At 50.4% G+C, this 18436-nt stretch overlaps 2 protein-coding genes across 3 annotated transcripts; both read right to left on the reverse strand.

The window, feature by feature from the left end:
- Window positions 1–671: 671 nt before the first annotated feature.
- On the reverse strand, window positions 672–7354 carry map3k14b (mitogen-activated protein kinase kinase kinase 14b). Its single transcript, XM_030098811.1, has 14 exons — window positions 7087–7354; window positions 6897–6972; window positions 5995–6676; window positions 5280–5544; window positions 5078–5206; window positions 4273–4377; window positions 3850–4013; window positions 3624–3774; window positions 2575–2922; window positions 2377–2532; window positions 1551–1657; window positions 1340–1460; window positions 1017–1117; window positions 672–933 (listed from the first exon to the last, which is right to left on the reverse strand). The coding sequence occupies exons 1-14, from the start codon at window positions 7352–7354 to the stop codon at window positions 769–771; spliced, it is 2838 nt and encodes a 945-aa protein (XP_029954671.1). The 3' UTR covers window positions 672–768.
- Window positions 7355–11135: 3781 nt separating this feature from the next.
- grnb (granulin b) lies at window positions 11136–17961 on the reverse strand. Of its 2 annotated transcripts, none has more exons than XM_030097744.1 (16): window positions 17822–17961; window positions 17492–17563; window positions 16200–16340; window positions 15872–16012; window positions 14857–14964; window positions 14628–14769; window positions 14232–14365; window positions 13702–13831; window positions 13520–13611; window positions 13197–13445; window positions 12893–13126; window positions 12573–12815; window positions 12244–12495; window positions 11930–12172; window positions 11617–11853; window positions 11136–11541 (listed from the first exon to the last, which is right to left on the reverse strand). In XM_030097744.1, exons 2-16 carry the CDS (start codon window positions 17492–17494, stop codon window positions 11404–11406), a joined length of 2487 nt encoding a protein of 828 aa, XP_029953604.1. In that variant the 5' UTR covers window positions 17495–17563; window positions 17822–17961; the 3' UTR covers window positions 11136–11403. The 2 variants fall into 2 exon arrangements, with proteins under 2 accessions (XP_029953604.1, XP_029953605.1); XM_030097745.1 differs by having other exon boundaries at window positions 17800–17863.
- Window positions 17962–18436: the final 475 nt, after the last annotated feature.

Raw genomic sequence — 18436 nt, forward strand, 5'->3', positions numbered from 1 at the left:
TCACATTTCATGTGTTGGATGTGTTTCCATGTCGTAGCGCATTCCCCAGGCTGTACATCACATCTGTCAGAAAACATCTGGAAGTCTCACATATGTATAAAAGTGACGCACAGTGTCGCTTATCAGCTGCTGTTCCAGAACATTCTGTGAATTTGTTTCTGGCTTTCAGCCAACGATTCTTTGTTTCTGTCATCGAGGCCCCGTTTCTTCCCTCCTGTCCAGGCTCAGGCCCCAGATGTCGGTTTTTGGTGAAATCCAGTCATGATGGAGGCATTTTCGGTCAAACAGTGACATCTGGCCCATGATGGGATGCATCTTATGATAATTTTAATTAAAGTCACATGACAATCGAAGTCAGTTGACAAGGTGCAACTTAATGTAAAAGAAACTGTGGTACTCGTGTCGTAAAAAAAGTATGAATTATTATTTCTTCCCAGTTTATCTTACTTTGTTGAGACACTGCAAAGGAAACTCGTACTGATGTGGATTGTATGGTTCACCCTGCTAAAGTCCTGGTCTGATGTTAATTCCCTCTGGCGGGAGGAATAATTAAGAAGAAGTTGGATGCGTCGACCAGCAAATCGCACCCTCTTCAGTTTATATTCCTGCAGACTGCTGTGCTGGTTGAGTCAGTCCATGAGCTCCAGAAACAGTTTGACCGTGGCAGGATTCAGACTCTACACGGCAGCAGAGCAGGTGAATCCTGCAGGTGAACCCCTCAGGTGCATCCGGAGCTTCAGGAGAAGGAGGAATAGTTAAAGCCCCGATTCATTCTCGTAGTTCCAGCTTGCCGTCCTGAACTCTCCACCTCCAGCGCTGACATCGGTCCGGGGCGGGAACGCAGCGGAGCCACAAACCCGACTGCTTGATCTCCTGCTCGAAGGGCACCGTCTTCCTGTCCAGGGTCTCCAGAGTGAAGGCTTTCCCTGAGATCTTTGAAAGGTTTCAGAGAGTTTCATGTGGACAGATGGCGCAGAGGCAGTTTACAGGTGACTGGAGTCCGACGAGTCTCTCACCTGGTCACTGATCCCGATGGCGACGTGTCCCACTTTGACCCGGCGCCGCTCTCGAATCCTCAGACACTCGCCCTGAACGTTCTCGATCCAGATGTCAACCCCTGCAGATGTGATAATAATTCACACTGTTTTCATTTGTTTGGATGGTGATTGGATTCATAGCTGTAAATACCATCTGTGACCACTAGATGTCACTGTATCTGTGTCACTGGCCAAATGTCCATGGCTGAGTTTTTGGAAGAGGTGCTACTTCCTCAGATCAAATCCCAAACGGTTCATTGCATTCATTGCTAAATCAATTGCACCGACGCAGATGCTCTCACCCTCGAAGCAGTATGAGGACGGCTGATTGGTCGAAGCCGTCCACTCCACGCGTGCGTCCGTCTGACTGTTGCAGGAGGAAAAAACGCCGGAGCTGAGGTCGTCGGATGATCGGTCGGAGTCCTGAAAACAGTGGGAAGGTTTTTTTTTTTTCTTAGTTTTGATTTGGTCGTGAGTGAGGACAAACTGGAGGACACCCCTGCTTGGTCTCACCGTCTCCGAGGCGTCCAGCTGGGACGTCTCCGAGCAGCTGAAGCAGGACGGGGGGTCGTCTCGAGGCTCGGGAGAGGGGCTCTGCATCGTGGTGCCCAGAGCTACATCTGCGGTGGGGGGAGCATGCCAACCAGTCGCATTAGCACAACTGATCTGACTAATATATAAAGTAATCTCACTACTTTAACCAGTAGTAACTCAGCTGCTGCAGCTTCAGTGTGTTCTTTATGCTTTTAAGGAATGACAACAGTTGTAGAGCTGCTGTCTCGTTCCGTTCGCCACATCTAATGTTAGCATTAGCACTAGCATTGGGATAATCGCAGCCTGTTGACTCCAGGAAAAATCTGTTATCGTCTCACTAAACTCCTGTTTACTCATGAACTCATAAATCCACAATCAATTCTCCCTGCCAGGAAAATGCCCTGTTAGTGCTCAAACTAGCATGAGCAGGTTCAAATAGCTGACTCAGTTGGTATGGAGCATCTTCCTCCACCAACATCCAGATGATAGAGCATCTTCCTGCCTCTAACATCCAGATCATACACATTCATAATAACTGACAAATTGTCAAAGAATAGCAGAAGTCATTTAAAAGTCTTAAGTTGTTCGATAAACTGTCAGAAACAACTGAAATTCATCTACTTTACTGATTACTGACTTTGGTGGTTAATTTTTATAGCCGAAAAAATGTACTGGCTGTTTCCAAATTTGAAAGATTTACCTAAAGTAGCAGTTTAATGAATCAAAAGAGGAAATACATTTCTTTAATCATGCTGATACTTGGGTAATCTGACCATGCAGATTTCCTGCAGCTCGTCAGACTCACCGTCTCGAAGGAGTTCCAGCTCTTCTTCTGATCCCCATGAGGCTTCCTTCATCAGCTGGCCTTTGTGCAGCAAAGGGAAATGTCCTCTGAGAGCTCGGAGATACTCTGTGGACTCCAGCGAGTCCCAGTCCTCCCCGTCGACCTCGTCCTCGTCCTCCTCCTCTCCCTCTTCCTCTCCCTCCTCCTCCTCCCAGTCGCCCTCATAGTCCCGGTCAGTTTTCAGCCACTCCTCCTCTCCCATGTAGATGTCCACCTCCGACTCGGAGCCGCTCAGCCAGTCTTCTGTGGTGTAGTCGTCCCGCAGAGATTTGGGCTCTGAGTCCCACTCTGCCGTCAGGTCGTCCGTGTCCTGGTCCCGGTCCGAGTCCTCATCCACCGCCGTGGTCCTCCAGGGACTCACCCAGTACATGGCCGGCGCCGAGGCGGTGGGGGACACTTCGTTCAGGTCCACAGGGGTCAAGGAGCGGGGGGCGTCTTCGGTCTGGGTCTGGACACGACGCAGAGTCTCACAGGCGGCTTTGAGCGACCAGAGACTCAAACCTCCAACTGCGAAGAAAAACTGAAGATGAAGGAGAACCACAGCATGACTGAAGGTCTGCAGAGGAGTTCCTCAAGGCTCAGCCCTGGGTCCTCCGTTAGTTACATTATACATACTGTATCCTCTACTACTTTCTATTTGACAACATCATTAAAGTTCACACTCAGTGTAAACTGTAAAAACTGTGAAGAACAATGACTCACTATCACCACCTACTGGACAAAAGTGGAATTTCTTTAATATTCAATACTGTACATTCAAATTTGAAGATCATGATCATGTTTACTAAAGATCAGGAATCTTAGACATCAGCAAATATCGAGAGATTAGAAATTTTACTAAATGGTCCTCAGTAATAAAGAAAAGGTTCTGGGTATTGCGTCACAGAGTAAACAAACAAAACACTTAACCATGACTTCAATTCGACTCCATGCGTCTTAGTGGCAAAAATTGATAAAATAATAATAAAGCGTTGCAGAATATATTGATAATTTACTGTTTTTGGGAATTAAACATGAAAAACATGTAAACTCTGACTGACTGAACCATGGTGATTGTACCTGCATGCACGGTGTATTTATGTTCTGCAAATTCAGCATGACAGAACATCAAAGCAAAAGGAAATAGTGACTAATTGACATTTGTGGTGTAATTGTCAGGGCTGAGAGCTGACAGGATGAGTGGCTGTGTGGCTGTGAGCTGGCTGGACCTGCTCTGAGGGCCTTGGTGGTCTTCCTCTGGAGCTCCCAGGCCGTGGCTCGTCTCAGGGGGTCTTTCTGGAGCCCGGCTCTGAACACTTTGGCTGTGAAGTTGTTGCAGTTGGACGGGACCTCCCAGAGAGGGGGCGGCTCGTTGACGATCTGCCAGAAGAGAGGAGGGGAGTGAGGAGGAGCAGTTCTGGAGGGGGGGGATCGGGGCCGGTTGCTGCCTCTGACCTGCAGGCACAGGGGGTGGCAGTACAGGCGTGTCCAGGGCTGGTGACCGTTCAGCATGTGCAGCAGCATGCAGCAGCTGCTCCACACGTCGGCCTTGGCACTCAGACGGTCTCCTCGGGCCACCTCGGGGGCCATGTGGGTCTCTGTGCCCGGGAAACCAGGACCTGAGCCAGAACAGAGTCCGTTCAGCTTCCAGCAGACTGACGTTAGGAACTGTACTCACATTTGAAAGTCCAGAGAGACCTGAGAATTCTCAATATTCATCTAACCACTTTTTAGCAGATCTTTTCAAATGTCCATATTATATTTCCCTTGCAAACTTCTTAAAATATTCTTTGTATGAGAAACTTTCTCATTAGCCACATTTACTGCCGTTTTTAATGAGGTTATGATGTTTGTATTCCTCTCAGCTGCTGTATTCACCTCTGAATGCCTTGCTGCTTTGTCCGCCATCATCTAAAGTCTGAGCGAGGCCAAAGTCACAGAGGAAGGAGTCTCTGCAGTCTGCAGACAGCAGCACGTTGTCCGCTGCACAAGAACAACAACAGGAATCAGACGGGAACTGAGGAACATCATATTTACTGGACTTCTAACATATTTCCATCTTTTCCTCTGTACACCCCCCACAATCTCTCATTCTTTTGACCTCTGGTGTCAAACATCAGAGGACCCACACTGATCTTCTGGATGATTCTGAATTGTTGAAAATGCTTTTCAGCTTCAGCCAATTTTAGGATAAGAATTAACAAATTGACAATAAAATGTTTCCACATTGTTTCTTTTACTCTTGTAAAGATCGAACTTATTAATCAAGGACATTTCACCATTTTTGACCATAAATGCAAATAAAACCCTTTTCTCAACATTTTGAGATATTTCATTCAGTTCATTATAGTTTTTGTGAAATATTTTTTTTCAAAAAGTACTTTTTTTCAACATCTTCAACGTTTTTTCAAAATAATTAAATTTTAGTTGAAATTTCAGTGGACTATAAAAACTAAATTTCAATTTCATTAAAAATATTGTATAAAAATGTTAGGTTTTTTTAATGTAAATTTATCAGATCATCTAAAATGTTTGATACTTTTCAATTCAAATTTTTAAACTTTTTTTAATCAATATATTTTGAAGATGAATTTTTTTTTAAACAATGTGAATATTTAAAAATGTTAATTTAATTTGATTCCAGATGAATCCTGGTAATTTCTGTCTCGAGGACTGACGGTACCTTTGACGTCGAGGTGCAGCACCTTCCTGTGGTGCAGGTGCTGCAGCGCCCCTAGTGTCTGGTGGAGGTAGTGCAGCGCCAGGTCTTCAGGCAGGCAGCTCATCTCCTTCAGCAGCTGACCCAGGCAGCCTGGTGAGGAACACAAACCCGCGTTAACCCTGTTCTCCGGGCTCCGGGTTCTCCCTACGGAGTGCAGGTTTACCGGGCTTCAGGTCCATGAAGAGGACGACATTCGGGCCTTCCCTCACGGCCCCGAACAGCTCCACCACTCCGGGAGAGTCCAGACCGCTCCACGTGCTCACCTCCTCGCCGCTGAAGGCGCCCAGCGGAATCCTCTTGGCGGCGCATTTGAATCCGGAGCGTTTGTCCCGAACGCAGAAGACGTCTCCGTACGACCCGTTCTGGATGTGCTGGAGGACGCTGTAGTGCTCGCCCTCCCGGTACGCTCCGCCGCTGGGCTGGAGGCGCTTCGAGGCGGCAGAACAATCAAATTAAAGCCGGTAAAACGGAAACCAACCAAGAAGTCAACGGCACAACAACAGCTCCAGTCAAGCCCAAAAACTTCTAAAGTACAGTTTATTCTGGACTTTGAGTAAGATTGTTCATTTATTTTGTCGGTCACGTGACTTATACTGAGAAGGATTCTGTTGTCCTGCAGTGACATCTAGTGGCCCCAGATGGTATCTTCTAATATATTCTGATATGACTTTTTTGATAAAAGTCATTGACCAATCAGAAAGAAAAGAAAACATGTGACCAATATTCTGGGTAATATGGTAATAGTTAATCAAATCAGCTTTGAGGCGTAAATTGTTTTCTCGTCACTTTCAACATGAAAAAAACCCTTTTCACTTCAACCAAAGTCCCCTTTGATACCAGGCATGAATGAAAGTGGCGTGTTGGTCTGAACGTCTTACGTGGTGGAACAGGAGTCCCTCGTTGGTTGGATTTGTGGTTTTCCATCCGTTCAGGATCCGCCTGATCAAGCCTCCAAACCCAGCTGAGACCAGGGTCTTGGGGATCTGCGTCACTTTGCCCCTCAGTTCTTCAACTGCCGTCTTCAAGGCTGTCGCCTTGGAGACGGCAGCGGGCCGCCATGTGTCTTCAGCGCTGTGGGCATGGTCTGGATCTCCCAGCATGCCTTGCTCGCACCCTGAGGAGTCTGAATCCAGGTCTGGATGGGAGGAGGACACGTGCATGAGCTCCAGGGTTGAAAGTGGCGTGGTGCAGGAGGAGTCCGACTCGCTCTCGTGAGTGTGGACGGAGTCCAGGCTGCGGTCCGAGTCCTCGGAGCTGGACGGCGTGTCGTCCTCCGAACCCCCGACACCACCGCACTCCTCCATCGGATTGGAGTCAGTGAACTGAGGAGGAGGAGGGATGATGTCCACGGACCAGGCGCTGTCTCTGTCGGAGGATTTCAGCCAGTCGACCTCCTGAACCCACAGACCCCTGATGATCGGCCGCTGCTCGCCGTCCTCCGGACGCCGGCCCGCTTTCCGCCGCTGTTTCCTCTGGAGGTGATAATGTGGGAGGACGGGCGAGTCATCAAAGTCTTCATCCTCAGTGTCGCTCAGGAAAAAGACTTCTTTACCCAGAGACCTGCAGAGGACACGAACACTCAGGTCACTTCCTAACATGAAGACCAGAACCTGTAGGTCAAACCGATTCACTGGATCTGTTTCAGACCAGGACTACCTATTCTCAGCATATGAAGAAAACCACAGCAGGAGCCAGCAGTGAATTCTGAGTTCAGCTCCAGTTTCAAACAGCCGCCCAGGAATTAAATATCACAACGAAACAAAGAGTCAGTGTGTTCTACCTTCGCTTCAGGAAGAGCTGCGATCGTGGAAACGGGCACTGCGTGTTGGAAGGACTGAACTCCTGGAAGTCTTCACCTGTGGAAAAAAAAAAAAAAATCACATTAAAGAGCATCTTCCTCCCCTAACATTCGGATTATAGAGCATCTTCCTCCCACTAAAATCCCTCTCTTCCTGTGAAAAGTGTCTCACTCTCAGCTTGAGCCACGATGGAGACTGCAGGGTCCTGATGGGGGGACGTTTGGCTTTCGGCCACATGTGTGGCGGTCCCTTGCTGCATGACCCGGCTCAGATGGGGGCCGATGGCTTGGACCAGCGAGACCTCCTCCTCCTCCTCCTCTTCCTCCTCCTCCGCCTCTCCACCTGGGTGGACTTCATGTTTACTGAGGAAGGAGGGCTCGGACTCTCCGGTGACGATGATGAGGGGCGTGTTGGAGTTGAGCACCCTGGGAATGGCCATTCCTGTGTCAGTGCTGGTGTTCATTGACCTGGAGATCAAAAACTGGGGAACAGACACCAGATCAACACCAGATTAACCCTTTAACTTCATGATAAAACGTCTTACTTCGCCACAACACTGGCGACATTTCACGCAACCACATTAAGCAATCAGAAGCAACCAGGTGAGGTTTCTTCGGCCATCGGATGGCATGTGGGCGCACCGGGCCCTGTGATGTGGTGGCGGTGGGGGTGAGGGGGGGTTGCGGAGGCGGTGTGAATGAACGGACACCAGTAGTGATCCCGGTGAGCTGAGTATAAATAGCCGGCAGAGCTTTTTCCACTGCGGCGTCCAGCTGTCAGAGTCTCTCTGCGGCTCCGCTCGCCATGTTGACAGCCACTACCGTGGGGGGGGGATCAAAACAGACCCCCACCCCCTCATAAAGGACAGACCTCGTGACGGAGCCACGGAGCGGATCTGGAGCTCTGGAAGCAGGCGGGCCGATCTCCACCTGAACCACTGACCGTTTGGGTCCGGTCAGGACAGCAGCCGTCCACGTTTCCCACAAGGCATCAACCAACCCCTCCCTGACCCAGATCCCTGACCCCCGACCCAGATCCCTGACCCCTGATCCCCGACCCAACCACGCCAGTGTGAGGCGTTCCTACCTGAGAGGCGGCTCAGACGTTCAGGTGGAATCCAGCAGACACAAACGAAGCCCCTGCTGTCCGTGCAGCTCGTCTCAGGCGTATATCCGACCCCCGGCGGAGCGTACCGGCTCCTCAGCCCCCGCACGCCGCTGATTGGTCCACCATGTGTGAGTTATGAGGTCTACCACCTCAGCCCCCCACCCCCTCGCCCGTCCCCCCCTCCCACAGCAGCAGCAGCCTCCAAATGCTCTGGACGTCCTGCAGACGCCCCCAGTGACTCCTGGATCTATGCTGGAAAAACATTTCCGACTCAAACAACAGATCTAAAAACATCACATTCCAACATGGATGATCGGGAAAACATAAAACACCGAATAACTCCTGCAACAAACAGGTCAAATAAACTGGATCGAACGGGAAGACGACACTCAGAGAGCTCTTACTGAACAAAACTGTGAAATTACATTAAGAGGTGTCGACAGCCTGAACAGACGGATCTTAAAGTATGAATAATAAAGTATCATCAACATATCGATAAACTTGAAATCAACTTTCAAAATTATTAAATTACCTCGGAAATTATCAATAATGTAGAAAATAACCAACAAATATAAACCAAGAAATCAACGATCACAGGAAAGAAACACACAATGTAAAACTGACTCTGATGCTCTGAACAGTCTTCTGTCTCATGGAGTTACTGAAATTCAGGACCAAGGCAGAATTTAGGGAAAAACATTTGGTGATGTTGTTGGACGTCTGACAGCGATGAGACAATGTGGAAAAAGTTTCTGTAGGCTGGAAATTTAGCTTGAAAACGATCACTGTTCTTTAAATCCACCATCAAAAATGATCAATAACCTTCACTACGACCAATAACTGTGATCCGTCAATTAGCTGGAAACCAGCTTCCATCTGAGCAGATGACTTTACATTCCTGCTGGAGCGGGTTAAATACCGGCGGAGGGAGTGATCTGGGTGGAGGGGGCTGAGGGGTGGAGGGGGGGGTCTGGGTGGAGGGTCTCTCCCTGGCAACATGTGAATGGGCTCCTCAGCCCTCCAATGGAGGAGTTTTCTGCTCCGCCGTCAAAGGTTTTTGTCGCTTCGGTCTGTGAGCTGTTGGAGGGTCGATGCAGCTAAACATAGATGTGAAAATCCTGGGTGGGGGGGTGGAGGGCGCAAATTCAGCCTTTCATTCACCTGGTGGAATCAATGAATCAGCAGTGACGATTTGCTCCGGAAGCTTCCAGAACACGGTTTGATTCCACAACGATTCACTGAGGAGGCGAACGGCACGAGACCCACGAAAGAAAGGAAGACATCAGTTTGGGATGTGAAGTGTAATGACACTGTGGCCTCACAGCCAGACGGTCTCTGGTTCGAGTCTAGGTTTGAAAGTTCCCTCCAGAGCCGGCCCGACTCGATGTGGCGCCCGAGGCCAGGCTATCAATGACGTTCCCCTCCAATGGTCTACACAGGGTAACTTCACTCTTGAGCTACATTTACAAAGTAACTGAAATAATTTTCATATTTGTAGAAAAAAAGTACTTGAAGAGCAAATAGTTGGACTATTCCAGTCCTCCACTGTTCCATTCGTAATCAGCCTTTAAATGTCAATTAGAATTTTCTCATTTGTGTTAACATTGATCAGGCCTCGCTGTATTGGAATCAATCTGAGCTTTCCCATTTTAACAGTTCACAGTTTGAATATCTTTACTTTGAAAGTGAATGGTTTGACTTGACGCCCTCAGTTTGCCCGCGTTGCCAAAGGTCAAGTCGGCTCTGCGTTTCCATTCCATCTAAAAACATTATGGGATGATAACAGAACATCGAAGATGCATTAGAGGCGTCATGAGACCAGCAGGGGGCAGCGCATGAGGACAAAGACTCTCCAGGATCTACAGCTGTTCTCCACTCCCCCTCTGTTTACTCCCGTAGTCATAACAACTCTGTGATGTCGATTCTGATTTTGGGGGGGGGGGGGGGGGGGGGGGGGGGTAAGACGATCCAGAGGGGTCAGGAAAGGTCAGAGGAAGTGAGTGGGAGAGGCTGAGCTCAGTTCTATCATCACATCCAGCCGGGTGGTTTTATCAAGACCTCCTCCGTCCGTCCGTCCTCCTCACAGCCCAGGAGAAGTTTTCTTCTTGGGAAACACGTCACGGAAACATCCAGTGAGGAGGAATCCACCCGAGAGAACAGTCAGAGACCCACACACTGATACTCCGCACTTTATTTCAGCAGGAAATCAAATGTTTGTCATAAACAAGCATGTAGAAGAGGGACGTTCCCTTCCTCTTTATAACGGGTGAAATGAAGAGAACCTTTCGGAGAACCTTGTATCTGTAACATTACCTCTCACACACAATTCAAACCAGGTTAAGTAGAAGAAATTATAGAAACACTTCAAAAACAGAACTACAGAGATGCTCCGATAGTTCATTTAACTCCATAAAAACGAGAGAGAAAGCAGCGGATCCGTCTTCCTGTTCGTTTCTTCACAGTAACACGATGAGGGAGGAGAAAATAACGAGTCTTCAACGCTCCCCTACAGCGTCGGCACCAACAATTTTAAACCTCGACTAAAACCGAGCTTCAGGCAGCCAATCAGCTGCTGAGGACGGTCACCGTGGCGACGCTGGGGTTTCATCCACTCAGGAGCTAAAGATGGACGCAGACTTGAAATAACCTAAAAATAACTTCAGCGTTAAAAATCCTTCACTGAGTTGAGTTTTCAAGTGTTTGCTGTTAATTTGGAATTCTTAATGTCAACAACTGAAAAAGGAAAAAAAAAAAACAAAAAACAAAAACCATCTCTTCCTGACGCGTCGCTATTCAGACGGTTCATTTAAACTGAGGGGTAAACAGAAGTTTTTCTTACCGTCCCGTGATCTACATGTGGACCGAATCAAGCCGCTCTATGTGTATGTGTGTGTGTGTGTCCCAGTAAGGCAGCAGGTACATTCAGAGAGGAGCAGACTGAGAACACAGGTTTCCTGAGGACGTCAGATTCACTTCATGTCTTTTCTAGACTCAAACTTCTCAAACATGAAACTCCACAGCGACAGGAATCCAGAGGAGAGGAAACTCCGGTGTCGGGTAAAGATTCCTCCTGTAAAGCAGTGAGCTCCACCTGGACCTAAGGTGGGTCCTGGACCTCAGGTTGAGAACCACTGCTTTAAAAGAAGCTGCAGCTTCTTTCAACCTAAAAGACTTTTTTTTTTTTTCTTTTCAATATAAGTTGTTTAATGAATTGAAACAAACTAAAAATGTAAGTGTTTTCTTGCAGCGATGGACGTCTCCAAATCAAATCTGTTGTAGTGTTTGTGAAGCTGTCGGTTCACCTCTTCTCCTCCCTGACGGAGCAGGGGGAGGGTGGAGCAGGGGGGGGTGGAGCGGCAGACGGACGGAGCGGCCCGCAGGTTAAAGGGTGGAGTCTCTGTCTGTGCGTCTCAGTAAAGAGTTCCAGCTGAGGGCGGCGCTGCGGCTGCAGCCTCCGGTCCGGGGGTCACACTGGAACCCGGCGGGGCAGCAGGAGGCGGAGCCGGGGCAGCAGACGGCCTGAAACACCATCAACTCCGTCACATGTCAGCCTCAACCTCACCGGGATGAACCGCCCTGCCCCTCCACACGTACCCCGGGCGACGGGCAGCAGCCCCACTCCGTCTCCGACGTCCGGCAGCAGGTCTGCTTCCTGGAGCAGCGAAACCCCCCCGCGCCGTCACATGGTACGTCCCGCTCCGCCTCCGGCTCGGACTGAACCACCCTGGTCTGAGGGAGGCTGAGGAAACTCTTCTTCTCACAGGTTCCTGACTCCATGTTGCAGGTGTAGCCCTGCGGGCAGCAGTGCTCGTGGTCGGTGCAGCAGACGGCCTGCAGGGTGGAGGAGAGAGGAGAAGCTTCGTACACAGGCCTTCACATGACCTTTGACCCGCCCCGCCGTGCTGACCTTGACCAGCGGGCAGCAGCCCCACTCCCCGGACGGCAGCTTGCAGCACGTGGCGCCGGCGGCGCAGCTGCTCTTGTCGTCACACTTGACGTCTCCGACGGCGGCGGCGGCGGCGGGCCCGGTGCGGGGGCTCAGCTTGGAGAACCAGGGGATGCGGAGGCCCCCCCGGGAGCAGGAGCCGTGGTGGGGGTCGCAGGTGTGTCCGCTGGGGCAGCAGTGCTTCCCGTCCGCACAGCAGACGGCCTGAAGGGGGCAGCAGAGAGTCAGGGAGGAGGAGGAGGAAGAAGAGGAGGAGGACGAGGAGGAGGGCTTACATCAGGCAGGGGGCAGCAGCCCCACCCCTGCGCCCCCCCCATGAAGCAGCAGGTGGTGTCTCGGGGGCAGCTGGTGCGTCCGTCACACATGTTCCTGACTCCGCCCACCAGCGGGAGCCCCGCCCCCTTCAGCGCGGCGACCTTCCGCAGCCACGGCGTGCGGCCGCCGTCGGGCTTGTCGCAGGTCTGCTGGGCCACATTGCAGCGGTATCCGCTGGGGCAGCAGTGCTCGTGGTCGCTGCAGCAGACGGCCTGCGGCGGGGGAGGGGCGGGGTCAGAGCGCCGCGCGGGACGCGGCCCGGCGGGACGCCGTCCGGACGGAGACTGACCTGCGGCAGGGGGCAGCAGGCCCACTGTCCAGAGTCCTGCCGGCAGCAGGTGGTGCCGCCGGGACACATCGTCTCTCGGTCGCACTTCTCGTCCGGCGGTGGCGGCGGCGCCGACACGGCCGGCGTCTTCTCCAGCCAGCGGACGGACGGCGAGGCGCCGGACGGGTCGTCGCAGGTCTGGGCCTTCAGGTTGCAGACGGTGGCGTGGGGGCAGCAGTGGACGTGGTCGTCGCAGCAGACGGCCTGAGGGAGCAGGAGGAGCGAGACGTGAGCGCGAGCGCCGACCCGCCGCTGCCTGCAAACAGGAAGCGAGGCGTGACCTCAGGCAGTGGGCAGCAGGCCCAGGCGCCGCTGGGCGTCCGGCAGCAGGTCGACTTCCCGGGACACGACGTCGACTTGTCGCACTTGCTGTTGTCGCCGACCAGCGGCACGGCGGGCAACTTGCTGAGCCACGGCGTGGCGGCGCCGCCCGACGGGTCGTCGCAGGTGGACGCCGCCAGGTTGCAGACGGTGTCGTGGGGACAGCAGTGGAGGTGGTCTTCACAGCACACGGCCTGCGGGGGGACGGACAGAGTGACTCCGTCTGCCTCACCGCTCACCCCGCCCCCCCCCAGAGCGCCGTACCTCGGGCAGAGGACAGCACGCCCACTGCCCCGCCACGGACTGGCAGCAGGTCATCCCGTCACCGCACGCCACCGAGTCGTTACAGGGGACAGAGCGTCCTGGAGACAAACGCCATCGCTCGAGACGTTCGAGGGCGAGCATGCTCTGGGTCACCGGTTCGATTCCCTTCCCGGACACGCAGGTGCTGTGCTGCAGGTCGCACTGCGTCCCCGCGGGGCAGCAGTGGACGTGGTCGGAGCAGCAAACGGCCTGAAACACACAGAGACCTCAGGCCGCGGTCCCACCGGGGACGGCGGGGACGCCGCGGCGGGCCGGACACTCACGCTGGGCATCGGACAGCAGCCGTACGTGCCGTTGGCCATCTGGCAGCACGTGGTCTGATCCGGACAGACGGACTCCCGGTCCGGACACACGACTGGCAGACAGGAAGTGGGAGGAGAGCGGACAGGAAGTCATCTTCATCGCGTTCGGAAGCTAACGGCGCGCACGCTCGGCGGGGGCTCACCGTCGCCGTGCGCGGCGGGGATCTTCGTCCTCAGGGGGAACCGGCGTTCTCCGGACGTACAGACGGCGTGCTCCAGGTCGCAGGTCGTGTCGCCGGGGCAACAGTGGATGTGATCGCTGCAGCACGTGGCCTGAACACCATCGAAGGCTGTTAGCATTACCACGCCAAGATAGCGGTTAGCCTCCCTTCCTAAACAGCTGTTTTAACCTTTTTTTACATCCGAAGTTATTTTGAAACTGATGTCAGAATTTAAATTTAAATTCCCGTTCAGCTTCTCACCAACAGACAGAACTGAAGCTGAAACTCTTCCAGGAAAAAAAAACAGCTGCGAAAGGAAACAACTGGCGCTGCGAGAAATCCATTTCCACACCCACCAACAAGAATGTACAAGAGATCTGCTGCCTGGTTCTCCATTCAGGATCTACCGGCCACCTCAGTACGCAGCGATGCAGGCAGGTCGGTCTTCTGTCACGTTAAAAACTCAGACAACGTGGATAAAAGAGAAGCAGTTCCCGTCCCCGTCAGGGTACCTGTGGGTAAGGACAGCAGGCGTACTCGCCACTGCTCAGGAGGCAACACGTGGAGCGCTGTGGACAACGGCTTCGCCCTCCTGGACACAGCAGGGAGCCGGCGGAGGGCGCCGCCGAGCTGAGGGAGGGCGCCGCTGAAGGGGAAACAGAATCATTAACATAATTACCTTAACGTTATTGAGGTTGAACACAGAAAGTCCTACTTAATGACAGGTACTTCATGTTTTGGATTTAAACTGAGGTCAGCAGGAGGAAGACTCTATAATCTGGATGTTAGAGGAGGAAGATGCTCTATAGTCCTTTCAGAACAGTGAGCTGCTCATGATACCAACAGTAGAACAGTGTTTTCGTGCAGCCAACACTCGGAACGTTGGGTGAAGACAGCTTGATCCTGACCTGGATGGGCGTCTCGCCTCCTGCTGGGCAGTTTGTCCAGCAGGGGGACGGAGTCCAGCGAGGCGGACACACACCGGGAGTGTGTCAGGTCGCACGTGGTGCCTTCAGGGCAGCAGTGGAGTTTGTCCTCGCAGCACACCGCCTGCAGACGGAGGGGAGGTCTTCTGTGAGGTGTGTGTTTCAGGTGTGTGTGTGTGTGTGTGTGTGTGTGTGTGTCTGCAGGCTTGACCTTGGCTAAAGGGCAGCAGCCCCAGGAGCCGTCCAGGAGCTGGCAGCAGGTGGTGTCGTCTGGACACTCCGACTCCTGGTCCGGACAAACGACGGCCTTCAGAGAGAGCTGCAGCCGGACGGCACAGCCGGAGAATACCAACGAGGGGGGGGGGGGGGGGGGGGGGGGGGGGGGGGGGGAGAAACACACTGAGACTCTCAACCAGCTCTGACAGCTTCAGGAACAAAACAGTCCTCAGGTTTTCCACCAAATAAAGTTTGTCTGGAGACACAAAACATCTGAATGAACTGAACTGAAATGAAGAATAAAGAAAATCGGCTCCACCCACAACCACCCAGGCTTCACTGATCACGAGCTAAAGGCACAATTTAGACATTTTATGACATTTTTAGCTTTTGTGGCCCTTTATAGAGATTTACACATCCTGCTTGGTTTTCACGGGATTTCCCATTTCAGTCATTTTTCTATTTACAGCCGCTGTTTCCCACCGTTGGAGCAGTTTCAACAATTTCATTGATTTTTTTTCTTTTGAAATCTTTTTTTTTCTTCTTTCCTAATGATTTCAGTTTTCTTCTCCACTTTCTCTTTTCGTTTTCTGAAGAAAAGAAGTCCTACTGGCAATCTTTAACTGCCCTTTAATAATTTTAGTTACATTTTTCCTGTATATGTAATTTTTTTGTAATTTTTTTGTAAATCCGTTCACTCTGTCCGTTTAACTGTCTGGAGATGAGTCCAGTTTTGAAAAAGAAAAATGGGAGCAAAACTTTTTTTATATATGAAAGCTTCCTGGAGCCGCTCCAGAGGAGCTGAAGAGCCACATGAGGCTCCAGAGCCACAGGTTGAACACCCCTAATTTAAACTCTCAGTGAATATCTCAAGTGGAGCTGTTGAGAAACCATTTCTGTGTCTGCTGCTGTTAATTCTCCCCGCTGTGGAGCATCAGTGTCCCATCATCCAGGCTCTCCGGTTATCTGACGCGCTCTGACGTCCACCACTGAGCTGGTGGGATTCGTACCTGCGGGCCGACGGGAGCCGGCTTGGCGGGGACTCGTCTGACCCAGGGCAGGGACACGGTCTTATTGACGCACCGATTGAGGACCAGGTCGCACACCGTCCCCTGGTAGCAGCAGTGGAGGTGGTCCGAGCAGCACTCGGCCTACAGACGAGAGGAAAGGCCATCTGTGACCACTAGATGTCACTGCAGGACATCGGAAAGCTGCTACACCACAGTGCAGTGGTTCGTACTGCCGCCTCACAGCCAGAAAACTCTGGTTTGATTCTGGCCGCCCTGTGAGGAGTGTGCGTGTTGTTAAGTGTCCCGATCGGGACGGCGTGAGGCTCACGTGGGGCAGCGGGCAGCATCCGTATCCTCCCTGCGTGTTCCTGCAGCAGGTGTCTCTGTCCTCGCACATCCCTCCATCGGGACAGACCAGGGCGGCGCTCAGACCCAGCAGAGTCCAGCACAGGACCCACAGGACCCCCGTCTGCAGGACACACAGGAGACACAGGGCCGTTAGACTCTGTTTTCACACTGATCAAAGTGTGACGTCTCTACAAGAACTTCAAACTTTTCTTTCATATTCATTAAGTGTTAATCAGACAATGTTGAGAAACTTCTGCTTCTCTTTCTTTTATTCTAAAATAAAATTTAAAAAATGTCGCAAAGTGCACTCAGGGTAAGAGCAAAAATGTTATATTCAGTATTTTTATTTAGTTGTTTTACTGACATACAGATCGCAGTGTGTATCACCTTCTCTTGAAATAATAATCTCTTATCTCCAGTGAGTAAAGTTTATCTTTAAAAAAATGTACTTGTGAAAATGCATTTTTAATGTCACCCAGTAAGTTTAGTCCAGCATGATTAACATAACTTAACCCGAAACAGTGTTGTGTGATTTTAGCCTGTTTTAATCCATGTTAATCCATTACATTTTTGTTAATATTTATTATTATTTTGTGTTTTCTCTGCGTGTTTCCAGGTGAATCTCATCTCTCCCTGGACAGTTTTCTTATCTTTCTTGTCTTTGATTGATCAAACAGTACTTGAGGGGCCAATCTGCTAAGGTCACAGTTCATCACTACACTGACCTCTGACCTTGTCACAAGGAAATCTCCCAGTTTGGCAAACAAAATGTCTAAACTCCAGAAGTCCTAGTCATATTATGTCAGTCTGCATTTCTTTGCAAATATTGTATCGTTCTTTGTTGAAATGTGGCACACGTTTTGTACAAACAATTCACAGATTTTAAAGCAAACATATGAATCAATGAAGTTAATTTTGAGTTTTATACCTTTTAATAAGTTCTATTAACAGTGTTGTGGGCTGCTTGAAGTTCAGTTAAAGTTTTGAGGGCTTTATAGGGGTTTATCTTTCCTCTCCAATCTGGACAAGGCTGTTCTAAGTCAGATTTAATCTTCTAGTCACTGCTGGTTTCAGATTTCTACACTTTATTCTAATAAAACCACTTTAAATGCTAAATATTGAAGCAGGTGTAGCCTTTGCATTCTGTTGTTTACAAGTCCTTGCACATGTTGTTATGGTGTTCACAGCCTCTGTGTGAGGGATAAATACTTAGAAACCACAGATTTTGTAATAATCGATCAATAAAAAGCAGATTCTTGATGATGTCTTTACCATGATTAGCAGGTAGCTTCAGATGTTAGCAGGCTGTTAGCATCAGACTGAGCTGCATACTCCTCTTAAAACCTGCAAAACAACCACAGAAAAACAGGCTTTAACCAGACAGCGGGGCGGGAATCTGCTGGGCCACTTCATAAGAGACGTTTAAGGAGGAATATAGTTAATTTTAAATCCCAAAGAGGCTGAAAGAAGCGAGCTAACAGTCGGCTGTTCACAGTTAGCTTGGCAGGCTAGGTGGCTAACGGAGCAGCTAGCTGCCGGGTTGAAGACTTAAGATTAAATAATACAACAGACAGACGCACGGAGAGAAAATGTCGTTGTTACCGCTGAGATCTGAAAGGTCAGGTCCTCATCATACCGGTGCGAGTTTTTAAATCAGCTGCAGAAACAAAGAAAGAAACAGAGAGAGAGAAAAACAGAGCAATGCAAAGAGTGATAGAGATATAGAGCAGGAATCACATGACTCATGGTCACGTGACATGACATGACACACACACACACACACACACACACACACACACACACACACACACACACACACACACACACACACACACACACACACACACACGCCCTTCGTGTCTTTTTCAAGTAGTATTTATCACTGTCTGTCACCTGTTGGCATTTCATTCTTCGTTTTGCGGAAGTTCTGTCGCATTTTAGAATATTTTGCTGAATATTTCCATCCCCAGTGAGTTTCTCTGCAGTCATTTCTTCTCATTTTGAAGCTGTTTTTGTGTCTCTCTGGAACAAGCTCTCTGTGTTTTTAATTGGGAGAGGTTTTTGTGCCCGTCTTGTCCCACTGTTGTCGCTTTTTGTCTCTGTGCTGCGATTTTATAAGAGAAAGTTAGTCTAAGGGTCTTTCTCTCACTATTAATATCCTTTTAAAATATTTTTGATTTCTTTGCATTCCATGTTTCATCTATTTTTGTTGTACTT

This window comes from Salarias fasciatus, chromosome 8 (assembly GCF_902148845.1).
Source record: "Salarias fasciatus chromosome 8, fSalaFa1.1, whole genome shotgun sequence".
Lineage (NCBI taxonomy): Eukaryota > Metazoa > Chordata > Actinopteri > Blenniiformes > Blenniidae > Salarias > Salarias fasciatus.

Bases quoted from the DNA above. Each gene is read 5' to 3' on its own strand.
- map3k14b (XM_030098811.1), bottom strand. From the start codon at position 7,354: ATGGCCATTCCCAGGGTGCTCAACTCCAACACGCCCCTCATCATCGTC. The intron at 6,973-7,086 runs GTGAGACACTTT...TTTTTTCCACAG, and splicing joins CATCGTGGCTCAAGCTGAGA to GTGAAGACTTCCAGGAGTTC. The intron at 2,923-3,623 runs GTCCAGCCAGCT...TTTTCTTCGCAG, and splicing joins CACCAAGGCCCTCAGAGCAG to TTGGAGGTTTGAGTCTCTGG.
- grnb (XM_030097744.1), bottom strand. The intron at 14,366-14,627 runs GTCAGGATCAAG...TTTCCCCTTCAG, and splicing joins GAGGCGAGACGCCCATCCAG to CGGCGCCCTCCCTCAGCTCG. The intron at 13,127-13,196 runs GTACGGCGCTCT...GTCCCCCCGCAG, and splicing joins CGTGCTGTCCTCTGCCCGAG to GCCGTGTGCTGTGAAGACCA.